This window comes from Solanum dulcamara, chromosome 8, assembly GCF_947179165.1.
Source record: "Solanum dulcamara chromosome 8, daSolDulc1.2, whole genome shotgun sequence".
Classification (NCBI taxonomy): Eukaryota; Viridiplantae; Streptophyta; class Magnoliopsida; order Solanales; family Solanaceae; genus Solanum; species Solanum dulcamara.
In genome coordinates this window covers 72176221-72192889 of record NC_077244.1, presented here as the reverse complement: position 1 = coordinate 72192889, position 16669 = coordinate 72176221, and the positions used below count along the sequence as shown (strand labels likewise).

The 16669-nt window shown below is 37.6% G+C and overlaps 1 protein-coding gene and 1 pseudogene across 1 annotated transcript; both read left to right on the top strand.

The window, feature by feature from the left end:
• On the top strand, positions 1–2361 carry LOC129901506 (uncharacterized). Its single transcript, XM_055976706.1, has one exon. The coding sequence runs from the start codon at positions 217–219 to the stop codon at positions 1714–1716; it is 1500 nt and encodes a 499-aa protein (XP_055832681.1). The 5' UTR covers positions 1–216; the 3' UTR covers positions 1717–2361.
• Positions 2362–3898: 1537 nt separating this feature from the next.
• On the top strand, positions 3899–14182 carry LOC129899462 (DExH-box ATP-dependent RNA helicase DExH12-like; annotated as a pseudogene).
• Positions 14183–16669: the final 2487 nt, after the last annotated feature.

Below are 16669 nucleotides of genomic sequence, written 5' to 3'. Positions count from 1 at the left end.
GGGTAAAAGAGGAGAAAACCGACGGCAATTTGCAGGACCTATACAACCTCCGCTTACCTCCCCGCCGGTGGTGATTTTCCGGCGAAGAACCTAACAAACTTTCCAACTCTATCAGCAAGTTCCTATGTTTGTTTCTGAAAAAAAATAGTGTAAGGTACGCTTATGTAGCTGTTTTTAGTGTTTCATCTTGTATCTATTTTGATTCATACACCATAAATGGCTGTAAAGCTTACTGAAAGAGGAATCCATGAAGCTGAAAATTCAATTGAAGTGTCTTTTAGAGAATCTTTTGAGTTTCTTAAACCCCAATTAAACCCACCATTTTCCTTAAAAGTGCTAACACAAGAGGAATACTCAAACCTGAATAAAGCTATAATCTTTGGCATTTTATCCCAACCTAACTTGGCTGAAGTTCATATGAAGCACCTACATGCAATTATTACTGATGGATATGATTTCTTTACGTGTATGCTTGTCAAGATTGTTGATGAATTGTATGCGAAATTGCTTGACTCGGTGAAAGTTCAGATTTTATGGGTTACTAAAGAGATGTTGAATGTTTTGGCTATAGGATTTGATAAATTTTTGGTGTCTCTTTTAAGGCAAATTGTAGGTGGGGATTTTAGTGAGGGGAATTTGTGGTTGTGCTTGGAGATGGTTTCACTGTTTTTAGCCAATTGGGATTGTTTATTAGAGGAAGAACCATTGATTTTGAATAAGGGGGTGTATGTGTTCCTTCGGTTATTGGCCGATCATTATAGAGTACCAAGTAATCCAATGATTGATGGATTGAAGAGAATGGAGGTTGTATTCTGTGTTCGACTTTTGAGGGAACAGTTTCCTTTGTGTTTGAAGATGGGGAGGGACTTAATTAGGCTTTTGCAAGACTTGGTTCATATAACTGAGTTTAAAGCCATATGGAAAGACTTGTTATTGAATCCAAGACAGTTTGGGGTGGATGGATTTAAAGATATTTCACAAATTTACCTCACAAAAACTCCAAGTTCATACTTTTTGCTTCGAATAACTCCTGAAATGGAAACAAAATTGAGGTTTTTGCTTACACGTGTCAAGTTGGGTAATCAAAAGAGGTACCAGGTTTGGTTTGCTAAGAAGTTCGTTGGAGTACCTGGGAGAGAAGTCATTTTAACGGACATTGTTAGGTTTATATGCTGTTCTGTTCATCCATCCAGTGAAATAATGCAACCAGACATCTTACCCAGATGGGCTGTGATTGGTTGGCTATTGACGTCGTGCAGGAAGAGTTATGTCGAAGCAAACTCGAAGCTTGCATTGTTTTATGATTGGCTTTTCTTTGATGAAATCACTGATAATGTAATGAACATTGAGCCTGCAATTCTTTTGATGGTGAACTCTATACCCAATTATATTGAAGTGACCCGTACTCTTCTCGAGTTCCTACTAATTGTGGTTGACAACTATGATATTGAGAGGAAGGAGATAATCTCCAAAGGGGTGTCAACAGCTCTTTCTATACTAGTTAAAAGAGGAATTGTCAGTTCACTTGATGTTTTGACTCGGTGTGACATGATAGCACCAGTCCATAGGGAAATGTTTGGAAAATTGGTATTGGTCATGCAAGGTACCCATTCCAAAAAATTAGAATCAGCCAGTATCATCCATGATATGTCACCACCACCTAGCCATTTGCTCTCATCAAGCTTGGGATCCGAACACCCTAACAGGGTAAACTGAAATTAATTGTGTCATCACAGGCATATCCAGGGAAGATCTGTTTATGCATCTCTTTCGCCTCCCAAAGAATTGTTTGTGATCTTTTGCTCCAACAGGCAGTAAAGTTCCACTCAAGTGGATGAAGGTTTCAAGGAGAAGTTTGAAATCAAGGTGATAGGAGAAACATCTCTTTCGCCTCCTGAAGAAATGCGTGTGAGCTTTTGCTCCGATAGGCTAAAGTTGCACTCAAGTGATGAAAGTTTCAAGGAGAAGTTCAAAATCAAGGTGATAGGAAGTTTCTCTGGGTAATATTTGATAGCTGAAGATAAATATTTCCCATCATGTTACTATAAGTTGCTTTAGGTCTTAAGTAATGTACATTCCTCTCATTATTATGTTTATATCCAGTAATTCCCTGTTTTCAGAGTAGCTTGTTTTTGTCACTTATAAACATCTTGGACAACTCATCATTCATAGTCAATTTTAAGTTGTGATGAGATTTGGTTCTCTCATCCGTGTGAGAGGTGGTCACAATTTTGTGTTGTAGATGACTCAGGGACAAGATATGATTCTTCCTCAGCAGTGAGAACTTGATATTAAGAAAGTTATATTTCTTGGTTTATTCTTTCTTTGCAAGTGATCGATGGGACCATTAAACAAGGATGAAAACGGCACCACCTTAGATGAACTTGTTCTCTTAAGTCTCAGTTTCTCAATATTGTTAGTGATGTTGTGGAGATGGCCAGATAGAAGAGAATAGAGCTTAAGAACATACATGTCTAAATTTAGTCATGGAAAATCCTACAAGAACTGCTCTTATAGAATTTTAAGGGTTAGTAACAAATTTTAAGTGGCTTGATAAAATGAAATTAACAAGCCTATAATTTAGTGTAGTTTCTAAATTAACACGCAAAATGGTGTCTATTTATTTGAGAATAGGGATTGAATACTTTGTTGGTAAAGTTGTCCAAGGCAAGGGAAAATAAATGCATGTCAAACAATGAAAAGTTCAACACTGGAGACTCCTCAGCGGCCATAACTGATGTTAAGTTTCTCGATTACATTTATTTTTGCATGACATTAGGGATTATAGTCGTTCTCAAATGATTTGTGAAGCACAACTTCTGGGCGATTCATAATATAGTCATTCTCGATAATATTTTTACTGTCATTGCCACAATCACTCACTATCAATCATCATTACAATCGTCAACCACCTTTGACATCACAACCATCACTGTCAATTGCTACCACATTTACCATCTCCATCATTATAATTATACCTATCACCACCACCGTCATCATCACTTTTGTCCCCTCCACCACCGTTATAAGTCACTACCACTGTTGTGGCCAATCCCAACTACCAATTACCTCCACCATAATAACTTAAAATTGACACTAACTACCATCAATACATCATCAATTACCACCATCACTATCACCAATTATTAATATCAAGCAATTTCACCATCAAAATCACCACCAATCGACACCATTACGATAATCACTACAACATCAATGACAACCATCATCACAATCACCAATACTAGCCATTAGCACCAATTATTATCATATCCACCACCACCATCATTATAAATCATCTCCACCATCATTAGCGGACATAATTGTTTATTTTATTTTATTAAATTTATATTCTTCTTATGTGTAATAACCTTTTTATTTGAATCGTATATTTGTTATGTTTATAAATAAATAAATTATGCACATTCGTATATTGAAAAATAAATAGTCTTAATTATTCATTATTTAAATTTAAAAATATAATTATAATTATTTAAATTCAAACATTTTAATCCTAATAAAAATAAATCGGGTCTCGGAGAATTTACCAAGACTTATTTCTTTTGTGGAAGTACTTTTTTGTTATAAAATAATACACAACAGAATTCGACAAGGAATTCAAGAAGGATTTTATCATAGGAAATCCTCCTACCAATAGGAATAAAACAACTTGGACTCTAGGGAATATTTTAGATACCATTAATCACTAGATTAATCCCAAAGTAATTAGGTCGGTTCATAGTTAACTTGACCTCCAAGCAAATTAATTAACTTGCTCACCAAGTATTTTAGAATAAATTGACATTCACTTTATGAGTAATCCTAAACTGTTTAGCTTTTGGTAATCTTTAACTAGTTTAATTCATATTTAAATAGAATTATAGGCAAAATAGTCTTTCCTTTTAATTTCTAGTTAACTTGTGGTTTGTAGCATTATAAAATTGGGCGCCAATATATCCAACAAATTCGTCTATCACTGAAACTCAATTCACTTTATATTCTCTGTAACAATAAAATTCGCCGATAACTTTTGATTTCTGAATTCCGATTGGATATGGCAGATTCCGATCGTGTCCCGACAAGTTATTATGGGTTGCATGAAGCCTCTGGTGAAGCTGAGTCTCTGTATGGGAAAATCGACCCTAAAAAGTTTGGAGATCGTGTTTACCGGAGTACGCCGCCGGAGAAAATTGAGAAGAAGAAACGGGAACGAGTTGTTGTCTCTGAGGCCACTATGCAGAACAATAAGAGACGGAGGGTTCCGGAAGAAGAAACTTCTGTTCTTAATTGGAGGGCAGAGGAAGGAGGAATTTACCAACCGAAAACTAAGGAAACTAGGGCTGCTTATGAGTCCATGCTCAGTTTGATTCAGCATCAACTATGTGGATAGCCTCTCAACATTGTGAGTGCCGCGGCTGATGAGATTTTGGCTGTGTTAAAATCTCAATAAGAAAAAGATGGAGATTGAGAAGCTGTTGCATGAGTCCATATCAAATCAGGTATTTGATAAGTTTGTGTCGATTGGGAGATTTATTACCGATTATCAATGTGATGGCGATCGTGATGATGAAGCGATTTATGATGATGATGTTGGTGTAGCTGTTCATTTTGAGGAGAATGAAGAAGACGGGGAAGAAAGTGATCTTGATGTGGTGCCAGATGATGAAGAAGAGGATGAGTATGTGCAGCTGGAAGCTAATGTTGCTGAAACTATGAAGATGGGTAGTGGCATCGATGAGGAGGTATTGCAGGAAGCTGATGAAGGAATGGCTTTGAAGTTCGGTATATAGATGCTTATTGGCTTCAAAGAAAGATTTCTCTGGCTTATGAGCAGATTGATCCACGACAGAGTCAAAAGCTTGCTGAAGAGGTTCTTAAAATTCTTGCTGAAAGTGGTGATGTTCGTGACATGGAAACAAAGCTGCTGGTGCATCTGCAATATGACAAGTTTAATCTCATCAAGTATTTTCTGCGAAACCGGCTAAAGGTAGTGTGTGATGTACTCGTCTTGCAAGGGCTGAAGACCAAGAAAAGAGGAAGAAAATTGAACAAGAGATGTTGAGGTTGGGGCCAGATCATGCTGCAATATTACAACAGTTGCATGCTACTACTAGGGCAACTGTGAAGGAGAGACAGAAGAATTTGGAGAAAAGCTCTAGGGAAGAAGCTAGGTAGCTTAAAGACGCGACTGGTGCAGATGGTGATGATCTTGATAATGGTTGGTTGATGGCCCAGCATTCTTGCTCGATCTTGACAGCCTCGCCTTCCATCAGGGTGGTCTGTTGATGGCAAATAAAAACTGTGAGCTTCCGGCAGGATCATATAGGAATCATATGAAGGTTTATGAGGAAGTTCATGTGCCAGTATTGAAGCCAAAGCCATTAGCTCCTGGAGAAAAGCTTGTGAACATCTCTTCCCTTCCACAGTGGGCACAACCAGCTTTCACAGGGATGATCCAATTGAACAGGGTGCAGAGTAAAGTATATGAAACAGCCCTATTTTCCCCCGAGAACATCTTACTGTGTGCTCCCACAGGAGCTGGCAAGACTAATGTAGCTAGGCTCACTATACTTCATCAAATTGGATTGAACCGTAAGGAAGATGGATCTTTCAATCATAACAATTATAAGATTGTCTATGTGGCGCCAATGAAAACCCTTGTTGCTGAAGTAGTTGGCAATCTCTTCAGCCGTTTGGAACACTATGGTGTCACTGTGAAAGAATTGAGTGGAGATCAGTCACTAACTCGTCAACAGATTGAAGAAACTCAAATTATTGTGACAACTCCGGAGAAATGGGATATCATAACCAGAAAGTCGGGGGATCGCACATATACACAGCTTGTTAAACTTCTTATCATTGATGAGATTCATCTCCTGCATGACAACAGAGGTCCTGTTTTGGAAGTTTAATTGCAAGAACTATCAGACAAATTGAGATCACGAAAGAGCATATCCGCCTGGTTGGGTTGTCAGCGACTCTACCAAATTTTGAGGATGTGGCAGAGTTTTTGAGAGTTGATCTGAACAAAGGCCTCTTCCATTTTGACAATAGCTACAGACCTGTCCCGTTGGCTCAACAGTATATTGGAATTACTGTTAAGAAGCCGTTGCAGAGATTCCAGCTAATGAATGATGTTTGCTATGAGAAGGTAACCAGTGTGGCAGGAAAGCAGAAAGTGCTTATTTTTGTCCACTCAAGGAAGGAAACAACTAGAACAGCTCGTGCAATATGAGATACTGCACTTGCTAATGACACACTAGGTAAGTTTTTAAAGGAGGATAGTTCTACTCGAGAAATTCTTCAGTCTCACATAGATCTTGTCAAGAACAATGATCTCAAGGATCTTTTATCATATGGTTTCTCAATTCATCATGCGGGGTTGGTTAGGAGCGATCGTCAACTTGTGGAGTACCTCTTTGCTGATGGCCATGTGCAAGTTCTGGTTTCAACAACAACCTTAGCTTGGGGTGTCAATTTACCTGCACATACTGTCATTATAAAAGGCACCCAGATATACAACCCTGAGAAAGGAGCCTGGACTGAACTGAGTCCCCTTGATGTTATGCAGATGCTTGGCCGTGCTGGAAGGCCTCAATATGACAGTTATGGTGAAGGAATAATCATAACTGGACACAGTTCACTGAAATATTATCTTTCTTTAATGAATCAGCAACTTCCTATTGAAAGTCAGTTCATATCTAAGTTGCCTGATCAGTTGAACGCAGAGATTGTCCTTGGGACGGTGCAGAATGCCGAAGAGGCATGCAGGAGGATCCTCTATACTTAACCTCTCTATGTTCAAATAGTACGAAATCCCAGTCTTTATGGTCTTGCTGCTGATGGTCTCAAAACTGAAGATGCTTTGGAGGAAAGGTGTGCTGACTTGGTTCATTCCGCAGCTACATTACTGGACAAAAACAACCTGATTAAGTATGATAGGAAGAGTGAATATTTCCAGGTGACTGACTTGGGTCGCATTGCTAGCTGTTACTACGTAACTCATGGGTCAATTTCCACATACAATGAGCACTTGAAACCAACAATGGGTGATATTGAGCTTTCTAGACTCTTCTCTCTCAGTGAGGAGTTCAAATGTGTAACAGTAAGGCAGGATGAGAAAATGGAATTGGCAAAGCTTCTGGATCGGGTTCCCGTTTCTATAAAAGATAGTCTTGAGGAGCCCAGTGCCAAGATCAATGTTCAACTGCAGGCATATATTTCACAGCTGAAGCTTGAAGCGTTGTCTTTGTCATCGGACATGGTGTATATAATGCGAGCCCTTTTTGAGATAGTTTTGAAAAGAGGATGGGCTCTGTTAGCTGATAAGGCTTTGAAATGGTGTAAGATGATAAGTAAGAGGATGTGGAGTGTACAGACACCACTTTGCCAATTCCATGGCATTCCAAATGAAATCTTGATGAGATTGGAGAAGAAAGATTTGGCTTGGGAGCGGTATTATGATCTTTCATCACAAGAATTAGGGGAGCTTATTCGTTTCCCGAAGCAGGGAAGAACACTTCACAAGTTCATTCATCAGTTCCCAAAGCTCAACCTTGCAGCACATGTTCACCCAATTACTCGATCGATCCTGAGGGTAGAATTGACTACCACACCAGATTTCCAGTGGGAGGACAAGGTCCATGGTTATGTAGAACCTTTCTGGGTTATTGTAGAAGATAATGATAGGGAGCGAATTCTTCATCATGAATATTTCATGCTGAAGAAGCAGTATATTGATGAGGACCATACTTTGAACTTCACTGTTCCAATTGATGAACCATTGCCTCCTCAATACTTCATCCGCGTTGTGTCTGACAGATGGCTAGGGTCCCAAACTGTTTTACCAGTTTCTTTCTGGCACCTGACTTTACCAGAGAAGTATCCTCTCCCACCGAGTTGCTAGACTTGCAACCTCTACCAGTTACTGCATTGAGGAATCCAGCTCATGAAGCGCTTTATCAAGATTTTAAGCCATTTCATTCCAGTTCAAACTCAGGTTTTTACAGTCTTGTGCAACTCAGATGACAATGTCTTGGTTGCAGCTCCAACTGGTAGTGGGAAGACCATTTGTGCTGAATTTTCCATATTAAGAAATCATCAGAAAGGACCTGATAGTATTTTACATGCAGTGTATATAGCTCCCCTTGAGGCTCTTGCTAAGGAGCGATACAGTGATTGTAAGAAGAAATTTGGAGACTCTTGGAATGAGAGTGGTTGAATTAACTGGGGACACGATGACTGATTTGAAGCTGTTAGAGAAGGGTCAGTTAATCATTAGCACGCCTGAGAAATGGGATGCTTTATCTCGCCATTGGAAACAGTGCAAGTATGTTCGGCAAGTAATTCTTTTCATTGTTGACGAACTGCACCTGATTGGTGGCCAAGGTGGTGCAGTGCTAGAGATGATTGTCTCTCGGGTGTGATATATCTCAAGCCAGGTTGAGAACAAGATTCGTATTGTTGTTTTGTCAACTTCCCTTGCTAATGTCAAGGATTTGGGGCAATGGATTGGGGCTACATCTCATGGACTTTTCAACTTTCCTCCTTGTGTCAGGCCTGTGCCACTGGACATACATATTCAGGGTGTTGATATTGCTAACGTTGAAGCTAGGATGCAAAGCCATGACAAAACTCACATACACTGCAGTAGTACAACATGCAAGGCAAGGAAAACCAGCAATAGTGTATGTCCCCACAAGGAAGCTTGCACGCCTCGCTGCGAAGGATCTAATGACTTACACAAGCATGGACAACAAAGGCATACCTGTGTTTTTTCTGAAATCTGGAACAGAGCTGGAGCGTTTTGTGGAGAGAATCAACGAGCCTGTGCTAAAAGAAACACTAACGTATGGTGTGGGTTGCTTGCATGAAGGCTTGTCTGGCACTGATAAGGATATAGTGAAGACATTGTTTGAAACTGGATGGATTCAGGTATGTGTGATGAGCAGTAAAATGTGTTGGGGAGTGTGCCTCTCTGCCCATCTGATGGTGGTTATGGGAACGCAGTACCATGATGGTAGGGAAAATATGCACAGTGATTATCCAGTGAGTGATTTATTGCAGATGATGGGCATGCCAGTCGACCTCTTGTAGATACCTCGGGGAAGTGTGTCATCCTCTGCCATGCACCACGCAAGGACTACGACAAGAATTTCCTGTATGAAGCATTCCCAGTTGAGAGCCATTTACAGCACTATCTCCATGACAATTTCAACACGGAGATTGTTGTTGGAGTTATTCAGAACAAGCAAGATGCTGTAGATCTTACATGGACATTTATGTACAGAAGGCTCACTCAAAATCCAAACTACTATAATCTTCAGGGTGTTAGTCACAGGCATATTTCAGATCACCTCTCAGATCTGGTGGAGAATACTATCAGTGACTTGGAATCAAGCAAATGTGTTACTGTGGTAGATGACGTCTTGCTTTCACCCCTGAATCATGGAAGGATTGCATCATATTACTACATCAGTTACATGACCATAGAACGTTTTAGCACTTCTTTGACCTCCATAACGAAGTTGAAGGACTTGCTTGAAATTTTGGCTTCAGCAACGGAGTATGAACAGCTTCCAATAAGACCCGGTGAAGAGGAGTTGATAAGAAGGTTAATTAATCATCAGCGCTTCTCTTTTGGGAATGCCAATTACACAGACCCTGATGTCAAGGCTAATGCTCTGTTACAAGCCCACTTCTCTAGCAAATGGTAGGTGGAAATCTTGCTTCTGACCAGAAAGAGGTACTTCTTTCTGCTAGGAGATTGCTTCAAGAAATGGTTGATGTAATATCCAGTAATGGATGGCTGGATCTAGCACTTCTAGCAATGGAGGTGAGCCAGATGATCACTCAAGGAATGTGGGGGCATGATTCTGAGCTTCTTCAACTTCCACACTTCACAAAGGAATTGGCTAAGAAGTACCAAGAGAATCCAGGAAAGAGTGTAGAGACTGTGTTTGATTTAGTGGAGATGGAAGATGATGAGAGACATGAGCTCTTGCAAATGTCAGAGTCACAACTTATGGATATTGATCATTTCTGCAAGCGGTACCCATACATTGATTTGACATATGATGTGCTGGACGGTGGTAATGGGAGAGCTGGAGACAATGTGACTTTACAGGTAAATGTTGAGCGTAGAACTGAGGTTGGACCTGTTCTTGCGCCTAGATACCCTATAGACAAGGAAGAAGGATGGTGGCTTGTTGTTGGTGATATTAAAAGCAACCAATTAGTAGCTATTAAGAGGGTTAATCTTCAGAGGAAGTCAAGGATCAAGCTTGAATTCACCGCCACTGCTGAAGCTGGAATGAGGATACAAACTCTATTTCATGTGTGATTCTTATCTAGGTTGTGATGAGGAACATACTTTTGCACTTGAAGTAAAGACGTAATGACTGAAGATGGAAGTTGAAGAAAGTGACTTAGCTATTACTTTTAGGTAATTTTCCCAGCTGATTACCTACTGAGACTAAATGCTGTTTATCTTATTTTAAATTGTTCATTAACTAATTTCTTCACAATATTATGCAGTTTATTTTTAGCTTTAAGAATGTGATCTGAAATGCTGCTGGTTACTTGCCTCATATCCTATAATTTTCTGCCTTTCCTTCCACCTATTTGAAGGCATTATATTTGTTTTAATGATTAGAAGCTAGTCATTTTAATATACTTACACGAGGATTCACCTGTTTACGTTATGCTTAAAGGCAGTTGTATGGATTCACATTCAGTATAGATATTACCTTTGTTTTTCTTCTTCCCTTTTTACATAATTCTGCAGAGATAGGGAGTCAACATAGATAGGCTTCGAACAGTTGACAGTATAGATGATCTTTCCACCATAGTTGACCACTAACTCGTCAATTCCTGCTATATAAAATAGGAGAATTTGTATAATATGCCCTGAATTTGATTATTGAAAAAATATTTGAATAACATCTCGTGCATATATCAGTAGAACCATTTTCTACCAAATATTGTGGTAAACTTATTATGATCAAGACATGCACTTGATATTTTGCAACACCTTAATGCCAAGATTTTTTTCACAAATCAAATCAGCTATTACGTACATCAACCTTTTAATGCATATTTCAACTGTTCATTAGTTTATCAAGCACCCGTGTCTGCTATAACATTTTGTATAATTCAGGCAACCTAATTCCAATTCCTGCATCACTTGGTTCACCAGTCAGGAGGAGATGAAGTTGGCAATACACGAGGCAAATGGCAATATCCTAGTTTTCGGAAGTTGGTATTTTCCTTTGGAGTTTTGACTACTTGGGAACCAGAAAGGAAAGAGCTGATGCGTTTTCATTGCTGAGTTGGTGAGATCCACCACAAGGATCCATGTGGCATCTTGTCAGGAAATTCCACGAATGGCCTAACTGAGAGATGGGGTTTTTTTCTGTAGGCTGAAGACCATAGGGTAATATTGCATCTGATAGCCACCATCCATATTTCAAGGTTCGCAAACCTGAGGTCTGTTTCTGTTATTCCTGTCTATCCTTTTCATGCTGCACACTGCCTGAACCTGCACAAATAAGATCATTCACGTTTCTTCACTACTTTTGTGAAAGTTCACATAGACCTCTAAGAAATAAGCTCATTGATCCTCACTTTAGAGCATTAAGTCTATTGTTAATCTAAGTAGAAGACAGTATATACTGCCAATCTTGTTTTTAGTTTTTTAAAAAACTACCTTCTGGAGACTATAATTCTAGAAGATCTATTTCTTCCTTTAGTTTCTACTTCCCTTCCTCAACTAATAGTTGCTTCTAATCTGCTAGTTCACATAACAAAGCTACAATATTTCCTTTTTGATAAGTTCCAAAAGGAAAAGTACTAGAATAAAATCTTGACAATATTTAGCTACTTGATCACGTTAGAATGAACATAGTAACATAGAAATGTACAAATGATACCTCTTACAGAACATTTTCCAGTTGCCTCAGCAGTCAATCTGTTTTCCCGTGATTGTATTCAGTTGAAACCCTTAAATCACTTAAGACTCCTTTTTCAGAGAATAAAACATAGATCAGCAAAAAGCAAAACTGTCTGAATAACTAAAAGAACGAGAACATAGCTGATCCATCAATAATGAGAGGCTTACTAGATGCACTATTTGATCATCTTAGAGCTTTATTTGTGCTTTGTACTTAAAGTCCCAACGGACCTTAGAGTTTTTTTGCGCTTTCACTTTTGATAACACTGTGTCAGGTTAAGCAGAAAGTTGATAACTCTCTCCATCGATGTAAGGCTCGTTTGGTAGCCAAGGTTATACATAGTCTTATGGTGAGACATTCAATCAACTGATTCGTCCTTCTACTGTTAGACTGGTGTTTTCCCTTATTACCTTATCTTGTGGTCATTGGTCAACAACAACAACAACAACATACCCTGTGGAATCCCACAAGTGGGGTCTAGGGTCTGACATTAAAAATGCCTTTCTTAATGGTTTATTGACTGAGACTATTTATATGGAGCAACCGCAAGGCTTTCAGGACTCTCACTATCCCTGATTATGTCTGTAAGTTCCATACAGGCACCTGGTGCTTGGTTTGCGTGCTTTGGCCACTTTCTCATCTCTCAGGAATTTCATAGTAGCCGAGTTGGTAACTCTTTATTCGTTTATGAATATGGTAATCAATATCTATATCTTCTCCTGATACTATCCTTACAGATTCTGATTTTCTTTGTTATCATGGTTTTCCAACCTGCTATATGCTGAGTTTTCTATTAATGATCTTGAAAATGTTCATCTTTTCCTTAGAGTTCATGTTTCTCACACTTCTGCATGTCTTCATATTTCTCAAGCTAAGTATATTCGGGATATTCTTGATTGGGCCGGCCTTATTGGTTGCAGGCAAGTTGCCACGCTGCTGTCTTCTTCTGTTTTGTGTTTGGACTCTTTAGTTGACTTCTCCATTAGTAACACATCCAGATATTTCTTATGCTGCTAACACTGTAGCCAGAATTTGCAGTCTCCTCCGGCCTAAATCATTTTGCAGCAGTCAAAATGCATTTTATGGTATGTTGCTGGTATATTGCAACACGGTCTATTGCTACGCCCTTCAAATGCTCTCTTATTACCTCTAGCTCTCTTATTTTTTGGTAATAATCTCATTTCTCAGTCTTCTACTTCTCGCTCTAGCACAAAGGTGGAATGCCACGCCATGCACACTATTTGCTTGTATTCTTTGGGCTCAGCAGTTATTGCGTGATCTTTACCTTTATCTTCCGGAGCCTCTGCTTGTTTATTGTGATAATAATATCAGTGCACTGCATCTGACTGTGAATCCTATCTACCATTCATGGAAAAACATTTAACTGTAGACTTTCATTTTATCTGTGAACGGGGTTACCAACCGATCAACTTCTTATGCTGATACTAAAGTTCTTGCTTCCCATTAGTTTAAACATCTGTGTCGATTGAGGGGGCAAGTTAGAATAGGAGTAGTATTGTGCTCTTAACCTTGTTTAGGGGTAAGCACAAGTTTTACCCAATTTGGCAGTGCGAATAGGCTTCCCACGAAGCCAGCTTGGGCTGGGGTCAGCATAGAATGAAGGCGATGGGTCCTAATCTTGTATTGGCTTTGCCAACTTATTAGGTTGCAGGAAGAGAAAAGTGCCATGGGGACTCGGATCAGGACGCAACATAACTAAGAGAGTAATTCCATTTAGGGTGAGACCAAATGGACAGGCCACGGGTGGTGTGCTGTCTGAGCAGATTGGTCGTTAGACCACGATTACTATCAACTTGATGCACTTTGTCGGATTAATGAGTGTAGGACCTAATTAGGGGTGGTTGGTACCTATATACCATTAAAAATGCTCTTTGTTTGGTTTCTGATAGTGTTTTCTTTTTGTTTTTGAAATTTATAATTCCCCTTTTTTCTTAACATCTTTGGATGAATTTATGTTCGTACTCATAATAGAATTAGTGGTGATTACTGTACTAGCTAAATTATCTTCTAAAGCATTGTCAAATGTGTTGCATTGTCAAATCACCAAAAGAAAAAAAAATTGATAAAAAGTATAGAGCATATATGTCGATTAGTATTAAAAGTGTCTGAAGAATATTGGAAAAAGAAATGATTGGGCTTTGAAATTTTAGTAGTGTGAATAATTTCCACTAACTTTACATTTGATCATACATAACTTGTCTTTTTCCTCCACCAATTAAAGGAATTATCAAGTCTGTAGCTTACAGAGTACTTAAGAATTTTGGGATGGGACTTGCATAATTTCCTTATTTTTGCTCATTATTTACTTTGTTCGTTACCTTCACACGATTCTCATTATTACCTAAAAGCATTTCAAAATCCTTTTACAAGAGTTGTTTCCTTTGGTATGTTTACTTGATAAGATTAGTAGCTCTAAAGAATAATTACTTAATTTGGTTTCATGATAAGGATATATAAAGCACTTAGGAAATTAATCCTACCATAACCCTTTATTTTCCATCTTTATGGAAATACCAATAAGTGAAAGAGAACAAGACCACCAAGGAATGTAGTTAAATCTACAAGTGTTCATTCAACTTTCACTTTATTACATCAAAGTCACTCAATCTCAATTTTATGCAAGTATTACAGAGATCACTTAAGCTATTGTCCTTTAACAAAAAAAATCACTAAATTACTAAGTATTGTAGAGAGTCACTAATTACTTGAGTGCCTTTTGGTTACGAATATATATATATATATATATATATATATATATATATATATATATATATATATATATATATGTGTGTGTGTGTGTGTGATTTAGGTAAAGTTGAGAGACTTTTTATTACTAAAATAGTTTAGTGACTTTATGTGATATTTAGATAAAGTTGCGTCAAAAAAAGTAAGTGACTTCGCTGCAAATAAAATATAAGTTGAGTGACTACCGTGAAGTTTCCTGTGAAGGAATGTATTGGGACTTGAGATGGATGAGATTCTTATAGTGTTCTTAATTAGCGATTTTAAATTCGAGCCTTGAAAATAAAAAAAAATTGATATGGTGTGTTGTCCCCTTAAATTGATTTTATTGGTACGAATCAAAACTAATCAAATCAATCGATTTCGAATATCATATGGTAAAAAAAAGGTTTAGAAGGACAAAGGAAAGGATGAGAGAAGATCACATGTGAAAATTACAAAGATCAATGTCTCCAAAACTTGAAGCAAGTTAATGAGAGTTGTTTACCAATTAGGGTCCTCATGGGACCAAAGTGCATAGCCAGTTCACAACTCCATTTTAGAAGAGTCAACCTCATTGTTCTTTTTATAGACTCTCAATTCTCCAGCATTTGCCATCATTTCTCACAGTGAAAGATGAAAATAAGTAAAAATCTATTTTCCAAAAATAAAATAAATGGGGCCTCTTAATGACAAAAAAAATATGTGAATAGCACGCTTTGCACTTTTGTCCATATTTTTTTTTGTCTTGTACTATTTCTCATCATCAGAATTTGGGTTTTTTTCCTCTTATCCAGACACACAAAAACGTTATTATTGTTCATAATATTTCGTGGTTCATCAAGTTTATTTTGATGTTCACGTGTGAGATACATTTTGAAAATCTACTTGATAACAAATCCCATTTCTTGAGATTTTTCTCATGTTAGAGACAAACATTTAATTAGAATGTAATCAAGAAATTAATCATATTTACTTCATTCTTAATATTCTTATTTCACAAGATATTGATAATTCCAAAAACTAATGAAAACTATCTCCATAGACAGACACTCACTACCATATGCCTAGTTAATTGGATTTGGACTAATAAATGTATAGTAGACATCAAATTCACAAAATTGTGAGACATTTTCTTGAAATTTGCCCCCTTCACAAAGATATCATTTTTTTTCAACATGCTGTGACCACCGAAGGTTGGACAAAGCAAGAAATGTGAAAATATAAGCATGATCGTATTTTCTCTGGTCAATTTTACTTGTCACGTTTGTATTTTATAAGTTCTTAAGAAAATATTAACTAAAAGGGTAATTTGATTAAATTATCCTTATTTACTCTTTAAATTTAATTTAATACTACTCTTCCTTTTACCACATTAATGAACCTTGGCATAACTCAATTCAAAAGTTAGCTTGCGAAGTTACCTAATAGTGCGAGGCGGAGCTAAAAGCTGATGTACTGATGGTGTAACAACTTATTTACACTAATAATATATATACACACCTTAAACAAAAGAAAAAATATACTCCCTCCGTCCCATATTAGATGACATCTTACTAAAAATGTTTGTCCTATATTACTTGATCATTTACTAAATCAAGATAGAATTAATTAATTTTTTTTAATTTTAACCCTACAATTAATATGGTCTTTTGAATGTAAATAATTCTCAATACTAGCTATTTCTATACTCTATGTATATTGCATTGATATAATCAAAGGGCAAAATGGTAAAGTTTTTCAATGTATTAATGATTTTTTAATCACCGTATAAAGTTGGAAGTGTCCATCTAATATGAGACAGAGGAAGCACATTGGTGGAAATACAACAGTTAGAATATTTGCCCTAAAACAAAAAAAAAAATATTAAACATGGTTGTAAACAGAAAAAAGTAAGGTAAGACTAATACGGGCAGACAGCAATTATTCGAAGGAAGAAAGTAAATATTTTTACATAATTGTGTGCGTGTGCTATA

Excerpts from the sequence above, each read along its gene's own strand:
- LOC129901506 (XM_055976706.1), top strand. The coding sequence starts at position 217 with ATGGCTGTAAAGCTTACTGAAAGAGGAATCCATGAAGCTGAAAATTCA.